The sequence below is a fragment of the Mastacembelus armatus genome, chromosome 20 (assembly GCF_900324485.2).
Source record: "Mastacembelus armatus chromosome 20, fMasArm1.2, whole genome shotgun sequence".
Lineage (NCBI taxonomy): Eukaryota > Metazoa > Chordata > Actinopteri > Synbranchiformes > Mastacembelidae > Mastacembelus > Mastacembelus armatus.
In genome coordinates this window covers 13,543,293-13,563,017 of record NC_046652.1, presented here as the reverse complement: position 1 = coordinate 13,563,017, position 19,725 = coordinate 13,543,293, and the positions used below count along the sequence as shown (strand labels likewise).

General features: G+C 38.3%; 1 protein-coding gene across 2 annotated transcripts in view; it reads right to left on the bottom strand.

The window, feature by feature from the left end:
* Positions 1-2,300, bottom strand: part of LOC113121539 (dipeptidyl aminopeptidase-like protein 6) — a 138,275-nt gene extending 135,975 nt beyond the window's left edge. For both annotated transcript variants that reach the window (XM_026292129.1, XM_026292130.1), the window contains exon 1: positions 2,142-2,300. In XM_026292129.1, coding sequence (XP_026147914.1) covers positions 2,142-2,300 — 159 coding nt within the window. The remainder of the gene's footprint in view (positions 1-2,141) is intronic.
* Between the last annotated feature and the right edge of the window lie 17,425 nt (positions 2,301-19,725).

The window sequence follows — 19,725 nt, the reverse complement described above, 5'->3', positions numbered from 1 at the left end:
TACTGTACAGCACAAGTGTGTGCTACAATCTAGCAAGCGATAGCTGAAATACAGATATTTTGGTAGAGAACACCTTTAACACAGAAGAATGGCCATATAAGTAAAGCAGGTTACCAATGTAAAGCAAGTTTGACCTCTTTATCAAGTCAACTCGCTGCTCTGTGACTGACATTAAAGGCGCAAAGAGATGAGTCCTAAATTGTTTCCGATCATATCTTGAGGGCAGGAGCTATGTTGTTTCTATTGGTGATCATAAATCTGAACAGATAACAATGACCTGTAGAGTGTTTCATTCCTGTTTGCTATTATTCAACCTGCACATGCCCCCACTGAGTCAACTAATACATGACAATGAGGTTGCTTATCACAGTTACGCAGACGACACTAAGATTTACCTAGCCCTTTCACCAAAATGACAATGGCCCCTTAGACTCACTCTATCAGTGCTTGGACCAATAAAACTCCCTTCAATTACGTAAAGAAAACAGAAGGATTTCTTTGGAAACAATAAAATATATTGATTATCTTAATTCCAGGGAATTAGAGACAAAAATTCAAGATAGAAATTTTGATATCTTAATTGGCTCAGATTTCAGATTCAGCAGCCACATCAAATCCATAACCAAAAAAGATTTTTATCATCTCAAACAAACAGTAATAATTAGAGGTCTCATGACAGAATAGATTTAGGGAAACACTCAAAAACTGAGCACTTCACTCCTGTTCTTTAGTTTTTACACTGGCGAGCAGTTACCTACAGAAGAGATTTTGAAGTGCTAGTGCAAGGCACTTAGCATTCAGTAGGCAGTACTAAACAGGATGGAGCTGCTTTTAGTTACTATGCTGCACACAGATGGAACAAACTTCTTATATACCAACCAATCTTCAATGTGCTCCGATTTTAGACACTTTCCAATCTAAGCTAAAAACTCTTTTATTTTCCTTTCATTGACTTGTTCTTCCGCTACACTTCTGTTGCATGTGTTGCATTCAGTGAAACTTGTAACTCTTACTGCACTGTTGCTTATTACATTTAATAAGGTTATTGTTTTCTTTGCATTTATAAAGCACTTTGAACTCACACTGTGTATGAAATGTGACATAGAAATAAACCTGATTTGCATTGCCTATCGCTCATGTTCTTAATTGGGTTTATATTCCTTTATAACTTACATACTGTAGCAGATTCACAATAATTACATTCAATGCCGAGAGACTGAGTTATTAATCTACCTATTAATCTACTTTGTCCGGGTACATTACTAAAGAAGCAGTACTTTTATGGCAAATGAAGACTAAATAAAGCCATGGAAACCGATGAATAAACAATTTTGCTCAAAATCCAAAACTACTTAGCTTTCATTTCATCATTCCAAGGTCATGGGCAAACAATAAATACACTAACTGGTGGTAATCATGACAAAGAGCAGGGATTCAGATATGCAAATGTATTCACACACACACAAAAAAAAAAAAGACAGCAGAGTTAGTTCTGTGCTTGGAGTAAAGAGACAAAAACAGCCCGAGTTACTGTTTCAGCACCTTGGAGGGCGACAACAGCAGCCAGAGTCTGCGTTCAGCACCACGGACAGCGCAACGAGTCTTCTCGCCCTGTCTGAGTATTTGGCAGCGTTTCAGACTCAGTCAGGTGCTTTGAATGCCAGACATGGATTATAAAACCGCCATTATAAAAGCCAAGGTGACCCTGGTGGAATTTATAAAAAAAACAAACAAACACAAAAAAACACCTTTCCACAAATCAGTCATCGCTGTTCTGAACTCATACTATGTAGTTTGGAGCATAGAAAATCAGCACACGATCGCTGTCTAACAATACACCGGCACGATTTATTCGGGTGACCAGACAGCGCCACTGACTGTGTATGTCTTTGCTGGAGACGTAACTCACGCGTCATTTATTGACAGGCGAGTCAACCAATTAAGGCAATGACGCACAAGTTTGACAAACTTACAGAAAAGGAGTTATAATTAACTGCAAATGTCATTATGTAGACTCATTAGTAGAATCGACATGTCTGACTCTACTAATGCACGTAAGAGCGTTTAAGTTCAGCTTTAAATATCTCAACATGGCACTAATAGGATAAACAGCGATGATGTTGACAGCGCAAGTTTCTTACATCCTCGTCCTCGTAGTGCCGCCGGTACTGATGATGAAGCCGGGGTTGCTGCCTCTCCCCCTCGACACCTTGCCCGAGGAGATGGCTCGCCTCTGGAGGATTGGGAAAGGATTTGTTTGTGTTGATCTTACCGGTCAACCTCTGATATAGTGACGCCATGTCGACTATTTGCCAAAAATAAATAAATAAATAAATAATAACTTGTCGAATCTGTGTTCTCAGTCTCTAGGGGGGAAAAAAGTCCAAGTTAGAGGAGGTCAGGGAATAATGGATGAAGTAATTCGATTAGACGATACTGTAGTTCAGCTGAAAACAGTAAAAAAAAACAACAAAAAAAAAATCACTCTAAGCTGTGTTCAGCATTCACATCACGTACTCTCAGGCTCACTGCTCGGGCTCCACGGATGTTGTAGCCACTCAGCTGCCACACTGTCCCAACTTGACGCGAAACTGATGCAAAAACAAATGAGTGTGGGCTACAGGAGACCGAATAAAGCACTCGTGATCCGGACCCAAAAAAAAAATTAAAAATTGCAGAAAGCAGTCACAGCGATATCCCCTCTTTTTCCTCCCCTCTTGGTAGGAAAGAAAGTGTCCGCTGATATACGTTCAGGGACAAATAGGTCTTTGCCTTTACAAGAGAGGACAGAGACCCGCTGATGTACCAACCAGCTGCGAACGACCCAACGCAACATTAACATATTAGATATCAGATGTTTGCGGTCGAAACTTATCGTGACTTTGCAGATACACAGGGCTGAAGTATCTCTATTAGTTTCTTATCTTTGCTTCATTTGGGTTGGTAGAGATGTCATGCAGAGAGCAAGAGTGCCCCCATGTGGAGAGAACACAGAAACGTTTTAATATGGACCATAAAATGAAAATGTGCTTTTCTTTGTTTCAGGTTTCATGTGATGGTTGGAAAGTTATAATGCCCCGTTAGAATTTAATTTAGCTGATTTTGTCCACAGACAACTTCTTGGAACAACCTAATTGCCAATCACTCCTATTAATCTTTTCAAACAAAAAAGTCTAAGTTATCAGATAATAAATAATGCATTTTTAAATTACTGAAGTGAGTCTGCATAAAGATGATGGAACAAATGATTATAATTTTATCACAAAAAAAAAGTATGATAGACAACACAAACTGTTACTCTGTTTCACCGACTGACCTGACAGCACATAATTTAGCTTTATTTGCAAAACAGTACAGGATACAGACCCAGAATCTAATCTGATTTGATCTTGCATGGCCTGCCAGGATGAGGAACACCTTCCTCTGTGCACATAATATGAACATGCTGGGATTTCAGCTGCAGAATAACTCATCCACTTTTCACAACCCACATACAGTTACAGACAAATTGCAGGAAAAGGCACACCTACTTTAGAAGAAGCTTAAAGCTTCATGCAAAAGTCCTCCTCCTATATTATTCACAGCCTGCCTGGAGCAAAACAGCTTAAATATGTTCAGATTTACCTTTCAGTTAGGATGACTTCTTAAAAATATTAAGACACCCTGCCACTTCATGACATGATTACTCTGCTGCACACAGACTGTACACAGTCCTGCTCTGCAAAACGTTTTACCATTGATTTCTAAGAAATGTTTCATAAAAAAAATGCTCCAGTGTGTTTCCGCACATCAAATTCACCTCAGACTCCAGCACAAGACCCAGAAATTCAATTCAATTTTCAGGAAGTGTAGTGATGAGATTAGGAAGAAATAAAAGGCTGGGCAAGATATGTCAAACTGCAGGACTGATGCAATACATTTTTAAGGCAGGCTGAATATGTGAAACATAGATCTTTCAACTAGTTATTAATAAAGTGAAAAATGAATGGTAATGGTACTTCCTGGACCTGGAGTATGGTGTGTTTTTACCTTCCTCTTGTTTGTCATTATTAAATTTCAACAACAGATCCATCCATCCTTTATCTATACCCACTTAGTCCTTAACCAGGGTCACAGGGATCAGCTGGAGCCTATCCCAGCTCTCTCTGGGTGAAAGGCAGGGGTCCACCCTGGACAGGTCACCAGTCCATCACAGGGCCACATAGAGACAAACAACCTCACACACTCACACTCACTCCTATGGGCAATTTAGAGTCACCAATCAACCTGACATACATGTTTTTGGACTGTGGGAGGAAACCAGAGTACCTGGAGAAGTCTATGGCAAATCTGCACAACTGTATGGTTTAATCCCAGGCAGTATTCTGTCTATGGGAAGGACAAACTGATATCAGTCAAGTGGAAAATCACAAACTTCCTGAGGATGAAAGAAGCAAAGACATCTGTGTTGGGTTTAGTAATAATGTCATTGCATTTTAAAATGTTACCTGAAACCAATTAGCATTTAAAGCAGGGAATCATTTGAGCACCACAACACTTTCACTATTCATGAAAAATCCATTTAAGGTAAAATCTTACAAACATGCAGATCTTCAACAAAGTAAAGTTTAAACATTGCAGGCATTGTTGATAGATTTTCCAAAAAGGAAAAAACTCATTTATCTCTGTGTATGTAGCTCACTATGCTGCTTAACAAAAAAATCTCAGTGCTCCAGATTTAGGTCATGCAAAAATTGTCCACACAGCATCAGCTTACATTTTTCAATTCATCCCCTTCTGTCAACTGATCACCATGTATGATGGATAGTTTCTCATTTCATGCTACTTGTGTGAGAGTTGTATTCATGTCTCTGCCTGGATGGGAACTACTCTGGAGGGTCGCAGTCTATAAATCCTTTCCTCCATCATAAAAATGAAGATGGTGTAGAAGCAGCTGCTGCAGTAAGGTGGAAGGGGGCGTGGCCAGGTCACTGTCCTCAGAATGTCAAAAAGCTGTGTCACTGCCAGAACAATTTTGAGCTGTGCGACTGCTACAAGGTGATGAATTTAACCATCGAGAGATGGTAAATCTTCCTGACAAGCTTTAGGTAGCACAAATTAAGGAGGATTGATTTTTTTTATGGTCAACAGTGTAATTGATTAAGATTGTGAGTTGAACAATTTTAAGCATTAAAGTATTTTCTACCCTTAAAACACAATTTTTTCAATTTATTTTATCCTATGTAACATTAAAGGTTAAAAAACAGATCTTATTGCAAAATATCAGACATGTTTTAGCATAAGAACCAATTTGAATGTTTATGCATGATGTTCCATAAGGGTTAGTACCATCTACTATATCTAACCAGATATTTATAATGTTGGACTGCATGAATCAAATAAATCTCAATTTAGAGTATGGATTGGATTTTGGACTTTATAACAGTAACACAAAATAAAAAAATAAAAAAATCTAATTTCTTTTCTAAATACATTCATACAACTAGAAACTTCATAAAGGTTTTAACCCTCTTGACTTTTCGCACACTTCATTGTGTTGTTAACTGAATTTTAAATGGAAAAAAAATAACATTTTGTCCATCAATCCACACATAAGAACTCATCAGTGAAAACATTTTCAAATGTATTAAAAATCAAAAACTGCAATATGTCATTAACAAAAGTATTCAGAACATTTATTATTTATTCATTTTAGGAGCCAGTTTGGAAGCAACTAAGGCTCTACTTTTTTTTTCAAATACCTCTATGTATTTTGATGCATTTATTCTCCTCTCTTCTGTGACCACTCCTCCATCCCTGCCCTTGGGTTTTCCTGGATAACCAACTCAAGAACGAGTCCTCACGATTACAAACTTCACCCACTTCACAATACTGGAAACTTCAGAAGTGGTTTTACACTTTTGCCCTGATATACGCCTCACCATATATATATATTTTTTTCCATCAAGGTCTACAAATATTCCTTGGACTTTATTGCTTGGTTTGTGTCGTCACATGCAGTATGAATCGTGACACCTTTTATGGACATGTATCTTTTTGAAATTAAGTTCAATCAATTCAATTTGAGTGACCCCAGACCAATCTGGTGTGGTACAGTAAAGTATTTGAATACTTTTGTTAATAAGTGATTTCAGATTTGTTTTTGATTTGTAATAAATGTGTTTAAAATTTTAAAAAAAAATGTTTTTCCTGTGTCATTATGGGTTGTTGAATGTAGACTGATAGAAAAAATCCATTAACCAATAATCCATTTCAAATAAATCTACAATGCAATAAGGTGTGCAGAAAGTGAAAGGATGTCAATATTTTCTGATGTGGCTGTGTTGTACTAGGATCTACCAGGTAATGCTGAAAGATAGCCAAGAGAAGGGGTGTTTGTCAAATATATGTGAGGTAGATGACAAGTCTGACCTCGTCAAATAAGAAGAAAAATGTGCTATTGAAGGTTTGATGGAAGTAGGTGTGCACAACAGTGGTAAATGTTCACGTGAAAAAGAGAGAAAGAAAAGACAGAAAGTGCAAGAACTCATTAAAATACTGTGGTGTCACATTTCTCTGTTACAGTCCATTTCTCACTGAGAATACCATCATAAACTTCCACGTTGTAGCCCATGTTTCACACAGGGAGGATCAACCTGGTCATTATCCAGGATATTTGGGTCTCTTGGACCTGTACTTCATGACAAGAAAACCCTATTTGCAGCTGCAGTCATTTAACACACCTTTACACCTGTCCTTAAGTATGGCTGAGATGCTGCAATAGCAATTTAAAAAGTGGCAGGGTATATGTCTGATTGATTTAAAGGCTTCTTCCTGCATTCACAGAGAACGTCCAGGCTAAGTTTCAGCTTGAGATTAAAAGCCTGTTTGCTGTGTGTGTGTGTGTGTGTGTGTGTGTGTGTGTGTGTGTGTGTGTGTGAGAGGGTGTGTGTGTGTGTGTGTGTGTGTGTGTGTGGGGCCACTGGCTAGAGGCTTGTTTTGAATGACAGGGGGAGATTGAAGGTGCTGGAGCCTGACGCTCTTGGACTTAAAATTAAATGGCCAAATTATACGGCGCTGTCACTTCTGCTGTGAAACCACCTACTCTCCTCAACACCAATCCGATGGCAGCAGCTTTTTTTTTTTTTTTGACCGACACCTCCATCTGCCCAGTGCCTCAGCTCGCTCTTACGGTGAATCAAACTGTTATGAAGGAGAAACAAATCTTAGAAATGACAAAGATGGAGGAAAAAGTTTTGACAAATTATGTTTTGCTCATCCTGCATTTTTATGCCGTTTATGTCAACCGTGGAATTCTCTGGCAAAGTGACATGAAGCATGACAAATTGAGCCCCAGTCCTATTTGAAATAGGCAAGATAAAGTCCCTAGGAAATTTAGAAGGATATAACAGGCAGTGAAGAGGTTGAAGGAGAGAAATAGAAAAGGGCCAGTGGTCTCGATCAGGCATGAGCCACAGTTGTGGGTGAAACTGAGCACATAAGAAAGGTAAGAGGCACAAAGGTGATTTGCAGAAAGAAGGCTGGTAGGAGGAAATCAAAAAAAAAAAAAGCATTTCAGTTATCTCATCCTGCTCTGTTGACTTGGATCCCATTTTCCAGACAGGGTGAGCAGAATAATTTCACATATGGTGGAGATGGTGGTCCAAGTTGAAAAAGTCTGTTTGCTGAGGGTTGATTCATCATTTTGGTGGATCAGCAGTAACCAAACATAGTCAATAGCAAGTGAAAAGGACTTTTTCAACAAAAGTTGAATAGGAGAAGCTACTGCTGTTTTCGGTGTGAGGTCTATAACTTGGTGTTGAATGCAAGCCTACTTTTTTCAAGGATAGGTATCAATCACACCAGTTCACATCACTATTCCATATGACAACTGGACCACACAATATCTCCCATTTGTTTACTGTTAAGTAGCTAGAGAGTAACATATAAAGGTCACTGTATATTGCAATCTCCCAGATTGTCTTAATGCGATGATGTTTCACCAAGTGAATAACACTGTGGATGCCAAACTACATTAATACAACTTTGGTGATCCTTTGACTTTCATATCAAACATTTACCTCATTCAGTATTATGATTCATGACCACTGTAGTTTGTATTTACTGCTAATTAGCTTTTGCTGGCATGCTATCACAATAAAAACTAAGACACACAGTAAACACCATAAACTGAAAAATCAGTTTTGTCACAGTAAGCAGGTTAGTATGGTTTGCCATAAAAGTTGGTTTACAACTAAATAAATGCTAAATTAATGACTAATGACAATCCTGAAACTTTTTTAAAAGTATTTTGTAATATCCTGCATTGACTGTTAGCACACTGAATTAACCCTAACTAAATTAATATTCTGCTCAACTGTTTGGTAGAGTGTGCTGTTGTTGAGATGAAAAGTGTTTAACTTAACTTAAGGGTTTATGAAAGAAAAAGTTTATTTTAAAAAATATATTGTTTTTAATTGATTGCTGTTAATATTGTATCATGATTTTTTGCCTTTTTTATTTATTTTTTTGTAGTGGGGATGTTAAACGTTTGAAGATAAACATTGATGACACGATGGTTTGCATTTCAGTAAAGGTTAAGTAAGGTAAAAGTTAATAATCATTGGAAAAGAAGGCACTTGCTTTTATCAGAATTTGATCCATTGGGTCCAAAATGATTTGGAAATTCTAGACGAACTGTAGAATATTCTTTAATTTGTCCCATTTACGTGTGCCAACAGGAAATCGCCTAGATCAGTCGAACCAGCATGTCCATGTGGGACCCCATAAGGGTTAAGTTTGGACTGTAAATATGGGTCCCAAGTGATTTTGTCCGCAGTTTCCATGGTAGCCCCACCTGTATTTGCCCATATGGGTTCAAATGGGTTCTAACCGGACTTCTTGTAGGGCCCAACTGGTTGACTTACATGAGACCTATTTACAGTTACAATATAAACACTAGAAAATTATACATCAGTTTGTTAGCACTGTCACTGTAATCATGTTAGCATTACCTGCCATAAAATTAAAAAGAATAACAAATCTCGCATCTAAATCTAAAATACAAATGACATCCACTTCAAAGATGGACTGGTGACCCATCCAGGGTGGACCCCTGCCTTTCACCCAAAGAGAGCTGGGATAGGCTCCAGCTGATCCCTGTGACCCTGAATAGGAATAAGTGGGTATAGATAATAGATGGATGTTTCAAAATTAAGTAATATATGTTTTGTGACCCACTGCTCAAAATCTTGACATAACAAAGCCTTTATCTCTGGGATTTCCACTAGAATTAACTGAAATTCTGTGTATACCATTTCATGTCATTTCATAAGAGTTAGGCGAGGAGACAAAACAGTAAATCAGGCATCTGGCTGCAACTCTCTCACTTACGACTTTATTATTGATTTTACTTGTTTTTGTTTTGCTGTATTGCTGGGATAGTTTCCATCAGATCTCTGTGACCCTAAATAGGAATAAGCGGGTATAGATAATGGATGGATGAATGTTTTGCTGTAAGCAATGCTGACCGTAGCATGACACACACCCTGAGCCTGCTGTTTATTTGTAATACCTCCAGTCCTAAAATTATAACACTGAAGAAGAAGGAGCATTGAGGTTGCAAAATGAATGAATGGTCTGAAGAAACAAAGGTAAGAGGGAAAGAAGACATGAAGGGAAAAATGAAAAGTTCAGATACATTTGTTAACGTGGTCTCCTGGCATTTAAACTTGCAACACACACACATGCACACACACACACACACACCTTGAAACTGTGATTGTGAAAAAGAAATTTGCTATTACTACAAGAACTTGCTGTCATTTTGTGATGGCTTTTTAATTTGTTTTACTAGAGGAATCCAGGCACAATTTTGACTTGAGGCCAAGTAAACTGGCCAGGACTTCAATTAGCACAAAAGAATCAATACATTCAATTTTACATTAGACATTTCTCCACTCTATTTTTTTTTTTTTTTTTTGTGGCTCGAAAAGTGAAAAGGTTGTGAATGACTAAAAAAAGAAATAGAAAAGTGTGAATTTAAAGCAGTTATTGATTTATTGGAGGAGAAATAGGACTTTAATGCCATAGGGAGGCTGTGCCAGAGAAAAATGTCCACAGAGAAAATTAGTTATTCATATTTCAGCCTTTGTTGCGTGGTGCAGTCAATCATCTGTCATTTCAAAAAGAATCAATACTGATTTTAGTGTTTTCTGTAATATATCCCTGATTTTTGCAGATGAAGTAAAAGCTGAGTATAATTTATAACACAAACTGCAGTGTTTTACCAATGACATTTGTTTCAATTTATCATTAAAATACATCCCTGCACTCTGAGACACATCTTCCTCCATTTCTTACTTATTTTATTTCTAGTGTTTAAAGTGAGAAATTTCTATTAGGGATAATGGTTCATAAGGTAGAAACCATTTTAATATAAAGGAATGATTGGAATTAGACACATTAGCTGGGAAATGAGACATTTTAACATGGAGTAGTGATGTGTGTTGTTTGCCTGAGGGGTTTTGAGGTGGGCTGGGGAAGCGTTATAACATAATTTGGCACATCAAACCTGACAGACTGAGCTGGCTGGTGATTCTGGGCTGTAAATCATCTGATCTTCATATATCAAAGAGTTGACATAGGCTCCATTACATGAGGGAGGAGGGCACTGGTTCCAGTATATAACAGTAAAAATTCAGTGGTGGTGACTGGTTGATTGAACAGTGTAGCCTTTGACCAGAGGATTAACACTGAAAGACGACAGCGAGTGGAAGGGACGGTGAGATTTGTAAATATGAAGCACCTCAGAGACCTAAAATTACACAGCATTTCTTTGCATTTCTATTTTCTAAATAAAATAGTACAACCAGCATATATGTGAGATTAGGATTAAAGGGACAACTACTATTCACTCCTTCAACCAGGAAAAAACAACCAACAATGTGATGCAAATGTAAACATCACTGTAATGTTTTTTAAAAATACACCTTAACTTTGACACTTATACACATTTCAATTAAAGTTTGCATCCTCTTCAAATTGGGTATGAAAAACCAGACAATGCAGAAACCTAGAAATAATATTAATTAAATTTACTTAAAAATTTTGATTCTGTACCAAAATTTCTAAAAAGTTTTTTTTTTGCTAAAAAAAAAAAAAAACCCTTAAGTTCCTGACTTTATAAATCCTCTCCTGCTGTTTGTTTCACAATGTTAAAAGTTTGTAATACCACGTTGGATGACACTGAAAATGCTCCAGGTAGTAAAGTCTGACATGGCTAATGCTTGATTTTGTGGAAATCTAAATAAAGTATGACATGAAACAATGTGAAATTTCTGTTTTACACACATTATGGTAATGGTTTATAAACTTGACAGTGCAACAGGCATAACCATGACAAGAAAAACTAAACTCCCCAATAGCAGAAAATGAGGACGTCTCCAAATACAAATAAAATGGATATTTGCTTCGTTTTTTATATATTTTGCTATTTAGAAATCACATCCTCATGTTATTTGTAGCCTTCACCGATGTTAACATGACAACACACAGGCTTTAAATTGTAAAACATGAACATGTGAGAGAACACGCAACACGTGTAATGTGTGATCGCGCAGACTGATGTCTTGTACCATTAACCGTAAGATTTGATTTTGTCAGGGTCTAAAATGCTAAATTATTTGCATATCATTACTTTTTTTTTTTATTAACCTTAGGTGTTATTTGCTCAGTCTTACTGCATTGCTGCCTTAACAGCACTGTAGTCAAAGTTTGATACAGCACCTCTAAGCATGTAGTTGTTACAGGAATAAAATGGTGGAATTTCTATTATGGAATCTAGTGACCCTTAACTTGAGCATTTTAGGGTATAACGTCTCATGGCTGTTATCTCGTCCTATAAAACTTGTAATTCCCAAAACAAGCACTAAAAATGTTAGTTCTGGCCCAAGCCACCGTATATGAGAGCTGCTGATGTGACAAAATATTGACAGGTTTCCAAGGGTTCAAATGAGGATAAGCAAATAAAGAATGAGATGAGCAGGAAGAGGTTGATTTAGCGAGACAGGCGGAGAGTCTGATTTAACTTCCACCTTTGTCCAAGAGCCTTGAGAGATGGTTGAGTGAGTTATGAAGGAGAGCCCTGGGGGCAATACATGCCCGTCACCATAGCAGTCCTGCTGTCATTGTACCAGGACTATGTAACACTCACAGTCCAGTGGCACAACCAGAGGGGCTACTCGTTGTCTTCTCACAGTACAAATGCACACTTAGATAGCAGATTGCAATTAATACTTTTATTTAAATTAGAGTTATGCCTGCAATTTCTTTAAAATGTCTGTAGAAAGTGATAGGTACTCAAACAAATACAAATTAGCATCAGACAATAAAAAAGAGATACAGCTCACAAGCATTAATCTACAGTCACAGCAAAGACATGGCTCAACAGTTTTTCATTATGCACAGTATAGAGTAAGTGCAGCTTCATTCTTACCATTTTTGAGGTGGTTGCATCGAACTGCTGGGTGGCAATTAGCATTGACATGACTCCCCCAACTCTGTCTTCTTCTCCTTTCCTTTATCTCAATACAGAAAAGTCCACTGAACAAGTGCCTAATGAGTGAGAGGTTTCACCTAAAGTGGACAGTATTAGTGAAGCCCTCTTCCTCGAGATTAAGATCCCCTGCTCCAGCTGACTGGCACAGTCAAGCACGCTTCCACGTTAGCCAATCAATTACATAGTGACAAGGACTTGGTCTGATAAACGGTGATCCATTCGCTAGGATGGGCTCTTTGGAAATGTGGGCTTCTCTCGCTCCGGCAGACTCTGCTCCTACCCCCCACTCTCTTCTTCCCTCCACACCGCTCTGCCTATCCTTCTTTGACTTCTCACAGCCTCTCGATCTTTCTCATTGACTCTGCTCCATTAAAGGGTTTATCAGTCTTTGTCTCTTCAGGACAGGTCGTATTCTCAAACCCTCACATGTAGTAGCTGCTGACAGTCTGTGTGTTTGGCTGTTCTCTCCCTCTCCTGAATCATTCTCAGCCTTATCCCTACCTTTCTCCCTCTCCACAAAGCTCTTCCCGAGGCTGTATGTGTCTGTGTATTTTATGCAAGATTCAGTACCTGAACTAAATTAAAGGTCTAACCATAATCTCTTGGGCTAACTATGTGAGAGGCATCTGCCACCAAACACAGCCAAACAACGTTCTTTACATCTCCATCATATCTTTGGTGAGGCAAAGGTGTGTGTATGTGTGTGTCTGCAAACAGTTGGCATGTGAGCAAAGAAACAGAGACAGCAGTAGGGAGGGTGAAGGATAAAAAAGAACAAATGGGAAACAAAAACATATCTTCTAATACTGAACAAAAGAAACCAAATGTGCAGGTATAAGGATGTTTGCATAACCCAAGTTATTACATGTCTATAATGAAACGTAAACTAGAGCTTGTGTTTTGTGCGTGTCCAGCAGAATGAGGTCCCTGCTACTATCTACCAATCTGCAAATCATGTTGATCAATCTCTGTGATGGGATGTAATAAAGTGGTGCTGATACAGTATATGCATGCCATGAATAACACTATATAAATTACTCCCATCATTCTGTCCTGGGTTAGTTGAGTAGCTTTTATAGCTACAACATGGTAAGCTGAAGCCAAAATGGAACAATCAATTGTAAACCAGCCCAACACTACTAGCCAGGTCAGCAGGTAGTAAATGAGAAGCAATGAAAGACTAAAAGAGCAGAGCTGTGTCAGGAAAGAAAGACTGAATGGTTTAACTGAATGCAGCACAAACTTTTGTAATAAGAAATTCTTGAAAGTTTTCTATCAAGCTTAATGGTCAGTATTTGTCCAACTAGAGGCTAAATTTATTTATTTAGTCTACAAAAGAACAGTGATAACAAAGTGGCTGCTACTGATGAACACCATTGCGAAGCTGACAGAAAAGCAGTTCCTGCAGCCATGGTGCGTGCTGGACGGCACAGTAAAATATATTCTCAAGTAAAATTTATTAGTTAAGTACGAGAAAGAGGTGTTTTCTGAAAGACCTCATCGTACTTGTTTGACAGTCTAACACTGAAGTTAGAGAAGCACAAACTAAACTTCTCTTCTCTTGAAATAGAGCCTGATACATTAATTGAATCTCTGCTAATACAAATTACTGATCCAATATAGGTGAACTTTTTTTTTGTTGAACCTACCATATTGAGAGGAATGTTTTCTATGTAAGGTAATATGCAATCAGCGTAGCTAAAACAATACCACATCGTGGTGCTGGGAGTGATTAAATGCAACTTACGTCAGCAACAATACATTGTATTAAAAGTGAAACTTGTATTGGTCATGATATGTAGAATGATATCCAACCATTTAAAGCAGTATGGTATGGATAAAGTTTGTAAGGGTGGGTAAAGAATGGGTGCCCATGCTGATTATTTCATTTTCCCGGATTTAACTTTCTAAAAGCAAACAATCCAACAACAGCCACTTGACTTAAGCAAGTGGTTAATTGTGCAGGGCTGTGGGTTTTAAATTCTTTTCATTCTTTGCACAGCTCTTTCTATCGCTTTTGTGCATTCAGCCAAGTGTTACACCATGAATACATTTAAAAAAGACATGCCCATTTCATCAAGACAAGACTACAAAGACCTGCAGAAGTGGATTCTGTTTTCTGTTAAACATATCTGGCAAGGCTACGTACTGCATTTAATTTGATTTCCTCCAAAGTGTCCAGTGTTGCGATACAATATCTGCTGGTAGCAACTCAGCACCGCTATGCATTTATTGGTTGACCTACCTGAACTGAGACGTAATTCATGAAAAGTGTAACCTATTTTACATAGAAATACTGTTATGTCATTTATAGTAACTTAAATAAATAAATAGAGATGTTTTACAATAAAAGTATTGGAATAAAACTGTGAATTTAAGAAACAAATTGCTGAATTACTGAAATGAAACTAGTTAAGGAATTGGAAGAGATTGCAGGACAATTAGTTTGCATTAACATCACAGAGCAGCAAGAGCAACCTAACTGCATAAATCAAACTGTCAACAAAACCTGTAAACAAAAATAGTATCCAATAGATAAAAAAAGATAAAATTAGATAGAAAAGCTTCCCATATAAGCTTGATTTTCTATTCAGTTAGATAAAATAAAGGCATAATAATTGATCATAAATACATTATGCTTATTAAAGTATAAAATCTATTATCACAAATATCTAAAATCATGTTGTAAAAACATAACAGGACAAAGTGTTTCACTTAGAGACCTGGCTCAGGTGTTCGTTGAGGATTTTTCACCTTAGGGTCAAATCCACAAGTCCACATAACTGATAACTGCTGCTGCCACATAAAAAAAAGGCATTCAACTGAAAATGCCCGTACAATGCTACCTCAGTTTAATCGCTTGTATTTTTTTTGTTTACAGACTCAACAGAGCATGCGATTAGTTGTATTACAATCATGAAAGCTAAAGCTAAGAAATTCAACCTTATCATTTTATTTTCTAGTTGTATTATGCATTTGTGTGTTCAACTAATTTGACAAAGAAACATATCAGGTAAGTAAATGTATTAAGTACACATCAAAAGCTGCCCAAAAGGCTTATTTGACAGAGAGCATTTGAACAATACCCATTTTTCAATGGTATCCCTTGAGTATTTTCAGGAGCGTTATTGCTTGTTGTATAATAATTGGTAATAGTGTAGAGTATTAGCTCAGATTTCTAAAATAGTTTTTAGTGCCTGTGCAACTTTGTGTGACAAAGTAATTAACAAAAAAAATACAATCAAAATACCTGATAATAGCAAAATCGAAGGAGTTGCAAAAAGAAATTACCAAAACTCATCACAGACTAAATACTGACACATTTGCAGTTGGTGGAGCATTTATGGTTGACAGAACATCAAACACAAGTCTCACATTGTTTCTGGGCTGCTAACTAATATCTGGATAAGGACATGGTCCTCCATCTCAACCCTTTAAACCCATTTATTCCATTATTGAACAATGACTTTTCAATTCCCCCAGATCACAAGAAAGGAGCGAAGAGACAAAATGAAAAGTCCCTGAGGTCGGGAGAAGCGCTGAAGGCAATTCCAACATATTGTCTAAGAGGATGAGGCAGAACTGAGCCAAAGCCAACCAGGTAAGACTGCTCTGCTTAAATAAAGATGTAAGATGAATACCACAATCAGCTGAACAGTGAACGCTTTTCATACTGCATGTCTATCAACCTCAACATCAATATACAGTCTGTCTCTAATCTAGACTATGACCCACAAGACCTTACAGCATCATGTCTATCAGACCTTTGTTGTCATGGCAACAATTGTACTCTCTAAGTGTATCTGATCATCATCTTCATCGAAACAATCACAGTTACAAACATGGCTTCTCTCCATTAGGCACATTTAGGCACATTTAGGCTTGGTTAGATTTAAGAACCACAGTCATTCGATCAAAAAACAAAGTGGTTTGGGCTAAAATAACATTCAATGCCATGGTTACAGGAACGTCAATCCATGCCGTCATCCTCCTAACAGGGACTTTAACCTGCTGTCGCAAACATATGGACTTATTTTTTTCTTTTTTTTTTTTTTTACAGCAATAGTCTCTTCACATAGAACAAAATGCCCAAAAGGCAAACTGAATCATTCAATAGTCATTTCAATCAAAACAAAAAGCAAAATATTTTCCACAGTCATCTCAGTGAAAAATGACCATGATTCAAATCCACTTCAGAATAGCTTTCCAGTTTTTGATTAGTAAGCAGTTCTGCATTTTGCTAATTTCATCTGGCCTCTGAATTGAATCTGCATTACAGCCATAGTTAATAACTTGACGTTCTGCATGTGACTCTGTGCTATTTACAGTGGGTAAGTGATGGGCCATTTTTTGAACACCCATATGGTTCTATACCAAACAGTCCCATTGCTCATATTAAAACCTGTGCCTGAAAAAGTCTCAGCTGTTAAATTTTATTGGGATTGTTATTAATAGGACTCAGCTCCATATGTAGCAATATCATAGAAGAAAAAGAAGAATCATCTTTGCTGAGGATTTGAGGGATTGAAGGAAGTCTGGAATGGCATTATGCCACAGCTTGTGAATAAAAGATTATAGTTTTGACTCTGCTCCAAGTTTCTTGGAGTTGCTTCAGACTCATCTCAATTAGTAGTAAGCGGTTTAAAAGAGAACAGGGTCAGTAAGTATGCTCTAAAGAGGAGACAATGCAGAAAACTCAAGGAAATTTCTCATTTTTAATACATGGAGGACAATGACTCAATCTGTCAAGAGTGTACAATGTCAGCTGGGATTGACCCCAGCTCCCTGTGACATTGGACATACCTGGTAAGAGGTATGTGGTGGATGAAGATGGATGAGACAACGACTGACACTTCAGAAAAAGAAAAACTAAATGCAGATCATGCAGTAACAATATAGTGATGTTCATCCTAATTTTTAACTCTGCTGAGCAGAAAAGAGTGCTTAAGACTTATGTAGCACTTAATTCAATCAAATCAGTTCCATGCAGTATTGTGTGTCTGTATATATATATCTATGTGTGTGTGTGTGTGTGTCTCTATTTTTTATGTTGCAGCTTAATACTAAAATTGTTTGTGTACTTATTGTCATGGGGATCTGCCATAAGTATTCCGACCCTCCGTACTTAGATGAAGCACCTTTTGCAACAATTACAGCCTTGAGTGTTTATGGTATGATGCAACAAACGTTGCACACCTTGATGGCTGGATTTTAAAAGCCATTTTCAGGTCTCTCTAGACATGTTCAACAGGGTTCAAGTCAGGGCTCTGGCTCTGGCACTCAAAGACATTCACAGAGTTGTCCCTAAGTCACTCCTCTGTTGTCTTGGCTGTGTGCTTAGGGTCGTTGTCATGTTGGAAGGGGAACCTTTGGTCCAGTCCGGGGTCCTGAGAGCTGGGGAAAAAGTTTTCATTGAGGATATATCTCTGAACTTTGCTCCATTCAGCTTTCCCTCAACCTTGACCAGTCTCCCAGTAACTGCTGCTGAAAAAACATCTCCACAGCCTGATGCTGCCACCACCATGCTACACCATGCTTTACTGCTAGGGAGGTACCGGGCACGTGATGCGAAGTCCCTGGTTTCCTCCAGACATAACATTTAGACTTGAGACCAGACAGTTCAGTCTTGGTATAATCAGACCAGAGAATCTTGCTCCTCAGTCTGAGAGTGCTTTCAGTGCCTTTTTGCAACTCCAAGCAGCTTTCATGTGTTTTGCCATGAGGAGAGGCTTTCGTCTAGTCACTCTGCCATAAAAGACAGATTGGTGGAGTGCTGCAGAGATGGCTGTCCTTCTGGAACTTTGTTCCACCTCCACAAAGGATCATCAGGGTCTTGTCACCTCTTTTACTAAGGCCCTTCTGCCCCAATTCCTCAGTTTGGCTCGGTGACCATCTCTTGGAAGAGTCCTAGTTGTGCCAAAGTTCTTCCATTTGAGTATTATGGAGGCCACTGGGCTCCTGGGAAGCTTTGGTGAAGTGGAATTGTTTTGCTTCCCCAGCTCTGAGCCTTGCAACAATCCTGTCCCTGAGCTCTGCAGGCAGGTCCTTTGACCTCATGGCTTGGTTTTTTCTCTGATATGCATTGCCAGCTGTGAGGCCTTCTATAGAGAGGTGTGTGCCTTTCCAAGTCATGTCCAATCAATTTAATTAAACATAGGTGGAGCCCAATCAATGTGTAGAAACATCTTGGCAAAGATCAAGAGGGGAGGTGCCTGAGCTAATTTTCACCATGTTGCAAAGGCTCTAAATGTTGTTCTTCTTTTGGCTGCTCCTGTTAGGGGTCAACACAGCGGATCAATTGATCCGCATGATTGATTTGGCACAGCTTTTTACACTGGATGCCTTTCCTAATGCAACCCTCCTCATTTACTTGGGCTTGGGACTGACACTAACACCACATTGGCTCTTGCAATCTCAGTAGCCGTGGCTAACAGCCCGTGGTCTTCCAAGGCAGTCTCCCATCCAAGTACTAATCAGGCACTTGTGTTCCCCTCCTCTGGAATAACGGCACTGCTGACATCTAACAGTGTGACTCAACTGAGGGATTTAAATCGAAATTTAAAACTCATCTGTATGTCCTAACTTTCATTTAGTGGCATAATCTTGATTACTTCTTGTCTTATTCTTGCTACAGTTCTTCTAAAGGTCAGTCATTCTAGTAAATCAATCTAGTAAACTAAGTTAAGCACAGTATATTCCATGATGTCCTCCAAAAAGGATTACTTTCCTTTGCATCTCTCTAACCCTCTTTGTTTGTTCCTTCAAGCATCCAACTCTTGTATTTCCCTGTTTTCATTTCTGCCCTCTCATTCACTCAAATTGTTTCTGATAGATCATCTGTCATCCTGGGGTCTTTGTGTCCTCTGGCTCATCTGCCTTGTTCTGAAGCCTGGATCTTGCATCTCAATCCACGTCCTTCAAGAGTCCCACACTCTTCTTGTCTGTCTGTTTCTCTCTCCCTCCATTTTTCCCTTTGTCTCTCTACCTAATATGTATTTGTTTCCATCCACTACATGTTTGGGTATTTGCCTCTTGTGTGTTTGTCCAGACCTTTCAGGTCTGGACGGTAGGACATGTGGCTTGGATCTGTATGAAACATCTGAGACCTTTAAATTTTTCAATCACCTTTCTTGTGAACAAGAAGTGTTGATACTGTTCTCATTGTTATGTCGCATCCAATAGTGAAA